This window comes from Dipodomys merriami, unplaced genomic scaffold (assembly GCF_024711535.1).
Source record: "Dipodomys merriami isolate MVZ:Mamm:240054 unplaced genomic scaffold, mDipMer1.0.p SCAF_17, whole genome shotgun sequence".
In the NCBI taxonomy this organism is placed as follows: domain Eukaryota; kingdom Metazoa; phylum Chordata; class Mammalia; order Rodentia; family Heteromyidae; genus Dipodomys; species Dipodomys merriami.
The window spans coordinates 7,520,821-7,534,588 of NW_027203048.1; the positions used below are offsets into that span (position 1 = coordinate 7,520,821).

Below are 13,768 nucleotides of genomic sequence, written 5' to 3' on the forward strand. Positions count from 1 at the left end.
CTCAGCTTTTCAGCTCAAGGCTAGCACTCTACCACTTGAGCCACAGCGCCACTTCTCGCTTTTTTTTTTAATGCTTATGATGGTGCTGAGGAATCGAACCCAGGGCTTCAAGCATGCAAGGCAAGCGCTCTACCACTGAGCCACCTTCCCAGCCCTCAGTGCCTCATATTGACTATAGCAAATAATTCCTTTCTATGTATCTAGGGAGGTTAAAAATCTCAAATACAAGGATTAATTATTTTTGGAATCAGAGCCCATGAAAATTATAGGCTTATATAAACTTAGGTGAACAAAATTCAAAGCTGCCAATATAATTTAACTAAATTCTTCATTTTTGAAAACGTAGTTAAGGCTCTTCACAGTGTCTAATAAATAGCTATTTCAAGCAAACACAACTGGTATTCTTCAGTTTTCTAAGTTGTTTTCTAGGAACAATAAACTTTTTCAAAGGAATCTACTTGAGAATTTTCCAGAGAATTATAGCTTTGAGAGCTCTTTTGTTACAAGATGGATGATGAACCTTTGTTCATTCACTTAGGCAAAACAAGAAAGTACTCAGTTTTCAGATATAATCAGACTAAAAATCCTGATATGTTAGCTAAAAAAGGTAATAGGTAAGCTGCTGGCAATTATTTTATAGCAACAAGAAATATGAAAGTATTCCTATTTGAAACAACCTCTTGACTATTCTCTTTTTCTAACTCTCAATATGGAAATAATCAGGAAAACAAATCATACATTTTCCTGCCCCCAATAAACTACAAACTTTTCAACAAACTATACCTACTTGTCTTTTTGGTCCCAGCTCAAATATAAAACCTTCCATGTCAAGAGGCCTTCTTTCCTCATAGAAGATTAGGGGATCTTTTCCCAATACATCTGTGTGACTATTCATTACAGCAATTGTATTTGTTTGTCTCTTAACCACTAAACCTCTGAAGCTACTTTAGAGAAGACAGTCTTAATGTGTGTATTCCCAATGCCTGTAAGTATATGGTGGACACTCAAAGAATACTTAGGAAGTGAAAAAATAGAAATATATTTTTATAAATCCAAAATCTAAAAAATAAAATGTGAAACACATGGACTCAGTTCCTTTAAAATTACTATGTAGGTCATCAATGCTGAAAGACAACTTTTCCTTTTCTTCTTAGTTCTGTTTCAATACTGCAACTGATTTTGAAATTTCAACAACTCAAAACTGGTTGTCTTTTAGACTTGGGTTGTCTGATACAGCAGCTATCAGCCACAAATGACTATTTAGCTTTAAACCAACTAATTAAATAAAAATTTGAGCATGGTAGCTCTCATCTACAAGTAGACTAGGGCTCTGCCAGTCCTACTCATGTTAGAACAATAGATAAAGTATCCTTTGGTCAAAAAAATATTGATATGGGGGAGGGACAAAATTTTCCTAAGTAGCCTAGGCTGGCTTCTTGCCTCAACCTCCTGAGTTCTGGAATACAAATGTACACTGCCCAAACCGGCTTGCCAAAAGTAATCTGCATAGTAAATATGTTGGATAATTAAGTCATATCAATCTACTTTCTGAATTGTTCAGCATTTATTTGCCATCTACTATTCAGTTAAAGAATAAAAAGTTCTCAACTAACTTCTTGGAGGGTTACTTTCCTAGAAGGTGATCACCTACCCTTCCTCCCTTCATCCCTTCCTCCTTCCCTCCCTCCCTCCCTCCCTCCCTCCCTTCCTTCCTTCCTTCCTTCCCTCCCTCCCTTCCTTCCTCCCTCTCTCTTTTTTTTTTTTTTTTTGAGGAGGGGGTCCTGGGATTATACTTGCTAGGTACGTGCTCTCCTGCTTAAGCTACCTCCTAGCTTCCAAGCACCTCCTACTTCCTCCATCACTATCTTGAAGTAGATTTTTCTAGAATAGTGTTTTTAAAAATTATCCTCAGAGGGGAAACTGAAAGGACTGTTACAGATGAGGCAGAGAAAAGCAAAGCAAAGCTTTTCCTTAGAACAGCTCTTATTATTTGCCTCATGTGACTTACCATTAGGCTTTACTGTTCTACCACTGGAAAAAAATAATTTTATTTATTTATTTTTGTTGGTTGTGGGGCTTGAACTCTGGGCCTGGGCACTGTCCCTGAGCTCAAGGCTAGTGCTCTACCACTTGAGCCACAGCACCACTTCTGGTTTTCTGGTGGTTTATTGGAGATAAGGGTCTCACAGACTGTCCTGCCTGGGCTGGCTTTGAACCATGATCCTCAGATCTCAGCCTCCTGAGTAGCTAGGATTATAGGTGTGATATTTTATTTTAAACTCATCACTTTAAATCAAAGATGCTACAAAAGCCAAATGTACTGACAGGTTGGAATGATGTCAGGGGTCACTAGCCAATAATCCTCAGACACAGTAGCTCTGAAAACACCTTCATCTTACAAGTCCAGAAAGGTGTCAGATTAAACTGATTTCTAATTAATGACTATAAACTGCAAAACCATCAGCAGAGCATAAAAATGGCCATTCACCAGAGAACCAAGCTGTTATAATTTTTTTGCCACTTCTCCTGAAACCCTCAGACACATTTGAGAATATTTACACCATAAAAAACCCTGGACTCCTTTTACCGCCAAATGGAAAAATTTAGTTGATTTATGTAAAGGAGTCTTTCTCATCCATCCAAACTATTTTTAAAGCTCTAATTTCAAAGCTCTAAAGTGAAAACGTATAAAATTATATAGTATAAAGTTGATAATCCTTGCACTGAATTATATATGTATTTATTATTACATTTTTACTACTGATAATCCATTGTATTGTTTCCTATCACCAAGCTATTATTAGAAATACATTATTCTGTTTCTAAATCTGTAATTATGAGAAACTTTGAAAATGGTTTTAGTACTCATCAAGATTTGTTTGTATTTTTTGTTTGGGTTTTTTTGTCTTTTCTTTTTTGGTACTGGGGATCGAACCCAGGATGTTGCACTTGCTAGGCAAGAGCTCTGCCACTGAGCTACATCCCAGCCCTTGTATTTTTTATCATGAGAAATTTCTAGAAGACTTATTAAGACATTGGATCTAAACATGTTGAGACCCTCAAATTGTTTTCAGAAAAAGTTGAATCAAATTGTATGTTACAGGTTCCAAGTTTTAGAGTATTCACTTTGTAGAAAATGGTGACAGCCTGATTACATCAGATTATACTTTTGTATTACTGTAAGAATAAATTTGTATACATTAAAATGGAAATATGTCTAAAATAAAATGTTAAATGGAAATAATAGATATATTTAGTTTTGGCTAAGATTCCATTTATATGTTTTTAGCAAATTGATTAAAATGAAAAGCTAAGCTGGGTGCCAGTGGCTCATGCCTGTAATCTCAGGGGGCTGAGATCTGTGGTTCGAGGACAGCCCAGGCAGGAAAGTCCCTGAGACTCTTTACTAATTAACTATCTCCCAAAAAGCTGAAAGTGGTGCTGTGACTTAAGTGTTAGAGTGTGAGCCTTGAGTGAAAAAGCTCAGGGACAGTGCCCAGGCCTTGAGTTCAAAGCCCCACGTTTGACCTCTTCACCTCCCCCCAGTCAAACAAAAAGGAAATGCTAAATGTTTTCAATAATTTCGCTAGTAAGAATCATGAATTTTTTGTTAATAAATTAAAAACCAAAGGAGAGGAAAAAGTAATATTTACTCTAAAAAGGTAAAGAGTTATTTTTGAGTACTGTCCATTCCCTTATTATTATTATTATTGTTGTTGTTGTTGTTGTTTTGGGAGCTTTGATTCCCTTCATTTATTATTAATGCTATATATCTTTCAAACCATAAAAAAGGGTAGGTAACTACCATGTGACAATACCAAATTTCATACTTTGAGAATTGGACCACATTCTTGAAAATACTATCTAAAGAATCACTTAACTAGCTGCCAGTGGTTCACACCTGAAATCTTAGCCACTCTGGAGGCTGAGATCTGAGGACTGTGGTTTGAAGCCAGTCCAAGCAGAAAAGTCCATGAGACTCTTATCTCCAATAAACTACCCAGAAAAAGCTGGAAGTGGCTCTGTGTCTCAACTGGTAGAGTGCTAGCCTTGAGTGCAAAGTAGCAGCCCCAGGATCGGGGGAAAAAAATCACTTACTTCTGAGAGTTTCTGTAAACCTGTGGGAAATCAATATAAGGCTGAAGAATTAATAGCACCTACATACTGAATGGGTATTTTGACTAGATCAATAGGGCAATTATAGGACTAGCTAGTCTTCATTGAGCTGTAAAGGAACAAAGGCTGCTGAAAGAGGATAGTGGTAAAGGGAAGTTGCATAAACCAAAGAACTAGAGAAATTACAAATAAATGCCAAAATCTGAAGCCAGCAAAAAAGTATGCTTTTGCAACCTAACTTTGACCTTGAGACCATTTTCTTACTTGAATCATTCATCTATATTTATTGAGTGCTGAGTTCAAGATTGGAGTCAGCAGAGTAATACTATATTGCATATTAAAGTTTTCACATCAGATGAGAGATAAATAATTTGGTATTACTCACACTGTTGACTTGGGTCTGAGTCTGTTGTCATCTTAACATAGTTTGATGGAAAGAGACCAGTCACCCCATTGATTTCTCCTTGCCACCAGTCAGGATCATCTTTGCTCATAACATTAATAAGTTGTCCCTTGGAGAAATTGAGCTCATCCTCATTATTTGCTACGTAGTCATACATAGCAATCACCTGACATACTATAAAAAGGACAACAAAATAATACGCAAATTAATTATTTGTAAGGATCAATAGTATCCCGAGGATTTAAATTGCTATTATTAAATATTAAAATTAGGCAAAGTTTTCCTTGAGCTGCTCTCTCACATTCTCCTCCCCCATTCTGTCTTACAAAAATAAGAATTAATGAACTCCAGTTAAAACCCAAGTTAGAGCCAGCATTGGTGGCTCAGGCCTATAATCCTAGCTACTCAGGCGGCTGAGATCTGAGGATCACAGTTCAAAGCCACACCAGGCAAGAAAGTCCATGAGACTCTTATCTCCAATAACCCTCCAGAAAATCGGAAGTGGCGCTTGGCTCAAGTGGTAGAGTGCTAGCCTTGAGCTGAAGAGCTCAGGGACAGTGCCCAGGTCCAGAGTTCAAGCCCCATGACAGACAAAAAAAAAAAAAGAAAAAGAAAATCCAAGTTAGCCGGTGCCAATGGCTAATGCATGTAATCCAATCTACGAAGGAGGCTGAGATCTAAGGATAGCAGTTCGATGCCAGTCCAGGCAGAAAAGTCTACAAGATTCTCATCTCCAATAAACTACCCAGAAGGGCTGGGAAGGGTGGCTCAGTGGTAGAGCACTGGCCTTGCATTCATGAGGCCCTGGGTTCGATTCCTCAGCACCACATAAGCAGGAAAAAAAAAAAGCTGGAAGTGGCACTGTGGCTTAAGTGGTAGAGTGCTAGCCTTGAGCTGAAGAGCTGAGGGACAGCGCCCAGGCCCAGAGTTTGGGCCCCACAACTGGATCCCTCCCTGCCCCCCCCCCCAAAAAAAACCCCAAAAAACTACCCAGAAAAAGCCAGAAGTGGCGTGGTGGCTCAAGTGCTAGAGCACTAGTCTTGAGCACAAAGAAGCTCAGGGACAGCACCCAGGCCCTGAGTTCAAGGCCCAGGACCAGAAAAAAAAAAACCAAAACCAAGTCAGCCAGGCACTGGTGGCTCATGTCTGTAATCCTTTATGCAGGAGACTGAGATCTGAGGACCTCAGGTCCAGCCTGGGCAGGACAGTCTGTGAGACTCTTATCTCCAATTAACCATCAAGTGGTGAAGTGCCAGCCTTTAATGAAAAAGCAAAAGGACAGTGCTCAAGCCCTGACTCCAAGCTCTAGCTACTCATTGGCAAATTTACCTGTTTTCTTTTGGCAGTACTGGGGACTGAACTCAGGGCTTTGCATTTATTGGGCAGGTGCTCTATCACTTGAGGCATGCCTCCAATCCCTTTTGACACTGGTTATTTTTGAGGTGGGGTCTTGCTTTAAAACACAGGCTGGCCTGGGACGCATGCAGTCCTCCCACCACTGAGTTGTTACTGGTTGAGATGGAGTCTCTCAAACTTATTTTTTGTCCAGATGGTCTCAAACTGGGATCCCTGGATCTCTATATCCTAAGTAGCTAGGATAATAGCTCCCATACCTTGCTGGTATGTTATTTTTAAGCAGAAGGAAAGAAAAAATATTTCATATCTTTCAAGAGTAGTTAGGTATGAAATACTTCATATCTTTGAGAGTTAGATAATCTAAGAAGTTACTACATTTTAACAAAGTTCTTTAAAAAGTGAAATAAAAGTCAACCCAGTTTCATACCAGCATGGAAGGCAGGTGTGGTTCTTTCACTACTTGGACCCAAAAGTTTAACATGGCTGGCAGGAAACCATCCCTTCTGCCGCTTTTTTCCTCTGGCCTATTAAATGAACAAAAAGAATATACAATTCAAAAGATGAGATTTGAAAAGAATCATTGAGTTGTAACTTAAAATTATAAAACTCTTGATTATTTAAGAAAAAATTAATCTTGCCTAAACATAGGTCTCACCTCTGTACTTAGCTACTGGGATATAAGTTCTAAGTCCTTTCAATACCGATTCATAGTATCTTAGATTGCATGGGGGCCTGAAACTGAGTACAGCGATATGAATAATCAACCATTAATCAACCATGGAATCCCAGTAAAAACTCTAGATAACAAAGCTCCAGCAAGCTTTCCTGGTTAGCAATACTCTCTGTGTATTGCCAAAGATTATTGCCAAGAAGAGTTAAGGTTGTCCATGACTTTACTGGGAGAAAACAAACAGAAGTTCCCTTTGTAGAACCCTCTTGTACTCTGTCTCTGTGCCTCTTTCCTTGGCTGTCCTTTGTGGAAGGACAGTGTAACAGCTTTTTGGGAGCTCCATGTGTTCTTGTGAATTATCAAATTTGAGACTGATTTCAAGACCATCAAATCTGCAACTGGTTTCAAAAGTGAGAACTGTGGGATCTTTAAAATTAGCAATGGCTCTCCAGGTCAACATGAAACTACTGGAAGACACATTGCAATCTGCATCTAAATGTGCTGCTGAAAATGCGATCTGCAGAAGACTTATCCAGAAGTCTTTCATATTCAGAGTTCCTTCCCTAAGTATTCCACACCAATATTTATACTACAAAAAGATCTTTCTAGAATTCTCCTAATGTCCAAGTTAACCTTCAATGGTATAGTCTACCACAAATATCTATCCAAGTTTTGTTAATAATTAATCAGATTGACAGAAATAGAATGTGAGGAGCCATAATTCCCATATAGTTGGTTCCAAAGTAAATCAGAAGACGGAAACTTAGAGAACATAATGAATTTAAGCTCCATCTGTTCTTTAGGAATCCTGACTCAAATTTCCCAGAATAAAGCTACATTTGTCTTTTATATTATATATCAATAAAAAGAAGTATAATTTTCCTCATCATCTTAAATCCTAAAATGCTTTTCAGTTTCAACTAGTGAGGGAATTTTACAAGTAAAAGAAGAATGCTTTATTTTCTATCAAAATATATTCAACAACTTTAGGTTAACATTTGAGGTAAAAAACTAGGGCCATTACATTGACATTGTTCATTGAACTGTTTCAAAAACCCAAGACCACTGCAGGACAGTTCAATGAACAGTATTTTTTCAAGACACAGCCTGGGTAAAGTCTTTCTCCTAGCCAGTATACCATCTCTTAAGGCTATCCCTGGCAAGATGCTGCTGCTTTCCTTTTTGAAGGTGATCTGTGGTTTAGTAAGGGATGCATTATTAAAAAAAAGTTAGGTTTTAGAGAAAAGTGCCTTTTAAGTTATTATTTTCAGTGCCAACATAACTGTGCTAAAATGTACAGACGAATTATTAAAAGGGAACCTAATATATTGACTACCATTAAGTGGTATAGACTATGTATGAATAATTTTCTATTGATCTTTACTTATTTTTTGTTGGTTGTGGGGCCTGAACTCTGGGCCTGGGTGCTGTCCCTCAGCTCTTCAGCTCAAGGCTAGCACTCTACCACTAGAGCCACAGTGCCACTTCCGGCTTTTTCTGCTTATGTGATGCTGAGGAATCGAAACCAGAGCCTCATGCATGTGAGGCAAGCACTCTACCACTGAGCCACCTTCCCAGCTCTTTATTATCATCATCTCCTCTTCCTCCCCCTCCCTCTCCCCCTTGTCCTCCCTGCTGGTACTAGTGTTTTAACTCAGGATATCATACTTGTATGGCTGGTACTAGTGCCTTAAGTCAGGACATCACACTTGCATGGCTTGCTCAGCTTGCTTGGCTGGTACTAGTATTTTAAGTCAGGACATCATACTTGCATGGCTTGCTCAGCTTGCTTGTTTGGCTAGTACTCTACTACATTGCCCAGGCCTCTGGGTTGGCTTTTTGCTAATTACTTTATTCTATTTTATCTTCTTTATTTATTTATAATGATGCTTTATTTGTGCCAGTCCTGAGGCTTGAACTCAGGGCCTGGGCATTATCCCTGAGCTCTTTATTTTTTGTCGGTCGTGGGGCTTGAACTCTGGGCTTGGGCGCTATCCCTCAGCTCTTCAGCTCAAGGCAAGCACTCTACCGCTTGAGGTACAGCGCCACTTCTTGCTGATTAGAGATATAGTCTCATAGACTTTTGCCCATGTTGGCTTTCAACCACAATCCTCTAAATCTCAGCTTTCTGAGTAGCTAGGATGACAGGACTGAATCATTAGTGCTCCACTTGATGTTTTCATGAACATACATTACTATAAAAACATTACCTGTAACTCTCCTTGCCACCATCCACTTGTATTTTTCTTTAGGATTAATATTAACTGTCCTGGTGCAAGACTAAGTTGTTCAGCACCCGAAGCAACATATGCTGAAGTTACTTGAGCAATCTCTGAAAAGAAGAGAAACAATAATGAATTCAAGTCTATGCCAAATATTTTGGCAAAAATTTTCAAGGTCACTATTAAACATACCAGGTTTTTTGTTTGATGTTCCAGATTTGCTAGCATTCCCAACATTCTACAAGAAAAAGATAAATTGTTTTTATCATTTCCAAGATTCCAGATGTAAATGTACAAAGCTTACTAGAAATGAATTAATCCTATTCTCCATGATTCTTTCTTTAAACAAAAGATCAGGCGATCTGGTCAACAAGAAGTTGATGCTATTATCTACTCACTCCACAAAAAGAGCTCATTCTCTGAATCTTTCTGGGACAAATTTACCTATTGTTCAGTGGGTTAACATTGATGCCCATTACATACATTACATTCGTACATACACTACCTATAGTACGTAGGTCCTAATGCATGAAGGCATATGAGAGTTTTGCTTCTGTTATCCCTAAGAGATTCTGATTCACTACAGCTACTGCAGAGAGAGGGAGCACTTCTTATTTTATTTCTTCCTAAACTGACTGATCATAATTTAAGAACCCAAAATTCATACTAAGAATAGCCAACTATGGCTTCTGTAATTATTACCAACAGTGATGATATCTGTCATTGCCAGGTGCTCACACTAAATAAAACAAAGCTGGTTTCACTTAAGACTGTTCTTTTTTTTTTTTTTTTTTTTTGGGGACCAGTTGTGGGGCCTGAACTCTGGGCCTGGGTGCTGTCCCTCAGCTCTTCAGCTCAAGGCTAGCGCTCTACCACTTGAGCCACAGCGCCACTTCCGGCTTTTTTCTTTTTGCTTATGTGGTGCTGAGGAATCGAACCCAGGGCCTAAGGCATGCAAGGCAAGTGCTCTACCACTGAGCCACCTTCCCAGCCCCAAGAAAAAGTATTTCTGTGATTAACTTGCAAGCTAAACTATTTTCATGAAGCAACACTCTGTGTGTGTGTGTGTGTGTGTGTGTGTGAGAGAGAGAGAGAGAGAGAGAGAGAGAGAGAGAGAGAGAGAGAGAGAGAGAGAGAGAGAGAGAGAGAGAGAGAGAGAGAGAGAGAGAGAGAGAGAAGGGCTCATGTCTATTATGCTAGCTACTCAGGAGGCTGAGATCTGATCATGGTTTGAAGCCAGCCCAGGCAGGAAAGTCCATGAGACTTTTATCTCCAACTAACCACCTAAAAACTGGAAGTGGAGCTGAGTCTCAAAGTGGTAGAGTGCTAGCCTTGAGCAAAAAAGCTCCGGGACAGCACCCAGGCCCTGAATTCAAGCTCCATGAGTACCACCACTACCAACAAAATAAAATGCTTGGGAACTTCTACATCATACCAGTCTACTGGCAGAATGAAGAGGAGGGACTTCAGACTGCAGGATGAGTCATATACATGATAGAGCCTTAAAGACTTACAGATTGCATCAAGGTAGTCCTTTATAAACTGCTGAATTTAGAATCAGCCCTAAGTTGCATTTATTACAAGCTTCAGCCCAGCCCTACTTAAATATTTGTTCTTCACATTTTATGATATCCTGAACCTCTTATCTTTCATTGGAGCCCTATAATAAAACCTGTAGTAATGGAGCTACTTTGAGTGGTTTCCTTATAATGAAACCAGCCTGATTAAAATCAAACAATCAATATGTTTTAAGTATGAATCCTGATCACAATAGGGTGATTTTAGTAGAAAATAACTCAACCTCTTGATCTTTTGGTTTGACATAGTTTGATGGAAAAATTCCAGTTCTATTTCCAATACTTCCTGTCCACCACTCTCCATCTTTCTGTGTCACAGATATTTCTTCACCTTCAGTGAAAGTCAAATCTCCTGGCTCTGCACTTGAATATGAATACAGTGCAATATAATCTGTAGTGAAGAAAGCAAGAAGAGGTTTTAATGATAAGATTACAGATATAAAATGAAAATTACGTGAGTCATTAAGATCTTATGTAAGCTTATAGTATATGGCCTACTACCCAGGAAAATAAGAACTTAGAAGCAAACTACTGAATTGCTTAGAAAAGGGTTATTTATCATAAAGCTCATCTCAAGTTTTTTTTTTCAACTGCTTTGCTACCATTCAATTTACTTTTGTTACTATTTTTTTAACCACAAAAAAATGACCCCCAAACTACAACGAGATATCAAGTATCTTTACAGATAACAAAACTGAGGCTCAATGAGACTGTCATCTAGTAGATAGTGGAATTAAAACCTATGTATTTTTAAAAAGCTGTTATGTAAAATACACTTTAATTTGCTAAATTATTTGTTCTTTAATTCTTTTAAATACACAATTATGGAAACATTCATATCTAGCAGACAGCAACAGGAGCCAAGTTCTACCACAATAACCAGCTGCAGACTGTTAATGAGGGACTTCATATATATACATATATATAGTATATGTATATATGTTTTATATTAATTTAGGATTTTGTTCCTGAAATTACTACTGCTTTGAGGACTCAATTAGTGAACAGGTTTTAGAACTTTTTCTTTCTTTTTTTTTTAATTTAATTTTATTTCATTTGTAAACATAGTGTACAGAGGGGTTACAATTACATGGGCAGGATAATGCGTACATTTCTTACCAAGCATTGCAGCCTCCTCCTTTGGTTTACCCTTCACATCCCTTCCCAGCCTCCCCCCTCCCCCTTAGAACTTTTTCTTATATTTACCAATATGTAATTTGACCTTTTATCATAAGCTAGAGATGATAAAAAATACCACCTACAACTTATTTGCTATTCACATTTCCAGTATTATTCAACTTAGCTGACTAAACACAACTAAAAGTAATTGCAAGGTTTAGGTACATTGTAGTAAGGTCATTTCCAATATGCTCTTCACTAAGACTTTCCAGACCCATCTTACAGTACACATTTCATAGCACACCTATGGTTTCAGTCTCACTGGAGGTCTCAAGTTCCCCTCATTTTCTACCCTCTGTCAAGAAATCTCTTCTCAGGTGGGTATGGTGGCTCATGCCTATAATCTTACTCAGGAGGCTGAAATCTGAGGAACATGGTTCAAAGTCAGACTGGGCAAGAAAGGCTGTGAGAGTCTTATCTCCAATAAACCACTCAGAAAACCAAAAGTGGCGCTGTGGCTCAAGTGGCAGAGCACTTGCCTTGAGCTGAAGAGAAGAGGGACAGTGCCCAGGCCCAGAGTTCAAGGTCCATGACCGACAGAAAAAAAAAAATCTCTTCCCTTCCTTTGTTTCTTCAAGATATTCCACTCATTGTTTAACATAATGCCATAGTACTACTTCACAGGTTCTGCTCAAGTTTGAGACATTTACTCTCCTTGTGGAATATACCATCATCATAGGCTTATCCAGTCCATTCTACAATGTACTTTTTTCAGGATCTAACATCACATCCCAACTTAGTAGATACTGAATAGACTGTTTCATTTACCATAAGACTGATGTATGAAGAAAAACACAATGTACTTCAACTACACAACTAACTTTACAACAAACCTGTCTCATTTATAAGTATGCACACACTAAATAAAAATATTGTCTAGGATTAGAATAAATAAGCTTTCATTTTTTAAATCACAGTAACAAAATCAAAACAGTTCATTAACCACACAGCCCAATAGGTTATAGAACAAAAACACAATTCAGGCTCATGCCTGTTATCCTAGATACTCAGGGGATTGAGGTATGAGGATTGCAGATCAAAGCCAGCTAGAGCAGAGAGTCCAACTAATCAGCAAAAAAACCCCAAACGAACAAAACTCCTCCCCCCCCCGCAAAAAACAAGCAAAACCAAAAGACCCCTGAACTGGAGGTATGGCTTGAGTGGTAGAGTGCCAGTGTGAGCAAATACTTAGCAAGAGTAAAAGGCCCTGAGTTAAAGACCCAATAGTGGAAAATAACCAAAACCAGAACCTCACAATTCTTTGAAATATTTGTGATAAAGAGCACCTTCATATAAAATTCTACTTAATAATTTATATGCCACATTATAATTAAATACATTTACAAATACCTAAGTACACTGAAATTTCCTTTCTTCCTGAATATCTGTAAGTTTAAAAAAAGTTTAAATTATAATCTTATTTAGCCATCTATGCTGAATTTTCATAGTACTGATTTTCTAAAAGTGCCAATACTCCAGCCATATTTTTTCTGTATCTTTTATAGTCATATGAAATAGACAGGGACAGGATTCCCTAACCTCACAAACTCTGTGACACTGAAACAGGGAGAATGGTCACGTGTGAAGTCAAATAACTGAGTCTTATCTAATTTACAAATTGCTAAAACTTACCTTCTCCAACTGGACAGGCTGTAGATACAGGTTTCTTACTTACAGCTGCATATAATGCTTCCGGTCTGCCAAATAAATACACAAGTGAAAGATGAGAAAGAAAGACAAAAAAGACAAAAAACACGAACAACAACAAAACCAAGATATTTGAGAAATACAACAGATTTTAGTTGTGCATTCTTCTAGGATTTTCTCAGAATTTTAATATAGCTCACTTATTATGAATACTTTCATATACCAACTCATTCTGGATGAAGAATTGTCTAATTATAAATTGCTATATTTAGTTTCAATATAACACTAGATTGTCAAATTGTGAGATATTTTGCCTTCATGAAGAAATTTAAAAGACACCTGCACATTAGTAAATGGCAATCTTGGTAAAGGACCTACAGGCATTGGCTTAGTTTAGGGAAAAACCAGGACAATATTGGTAAATTTTATTATTTGTTCAGAGCACATCACATTTTAAAATATATCTCAGAACAGGTGTAACATTAATTGCTTTGTTAATCCAGGAAGCTGTCTTCAAAACTCTGGAAGACTGTTTTAAACCAAGGTTTCCCAGAAAATCCATGAGTAAATCATATAATGAGGCAGTTTGCAAGTCTAT

General features: G+C 38.0%; 1 protein-coding gene across 4 annotated transcripts in view; it reads right to left on the reverse strand.

Annotated features, from left to right (window-relative positions):
• Window positions 1-13,768, reverse strand: part of Itsn2 (intersectin 2) — a 131,322-nt gene that overhangs the window by 28,249 nt on the left and 89,305 nt on the right. For all 4 annotated transcript variants that reach the window (XM_070025124.1, XM_070025123.1, XM_070025122.1 and 1 more), the window contains 6 exons: window positions 13,156-13,220; window positions 10,569-10,735; window positions 8,960-9,005; window positions 8,756-8,877; window positions 6,303-6,399; window positions 4,502-4,693 (listed from right to left, as the gene is read on the reverse strand). In XM_070025124.1, the coding sequence (XP_069881225.1) occupies window positions 4,502-4,693; window positions 6,303-6,399; window positions 8,756-8,877; window positions 8,960-9,005; window positions 10,569-10,735; window positions 13,156-13,220 (689 nt within the window). The remainder of the gene's footprint in view (window positions 1-4,501; window positions 4,694-6,302; window positions 6,400-8,755; window positions 8,878-8,959; window positions 9,006-10,568; window positions 10,736-13,155; window positions 13,221-13,768) is intronic.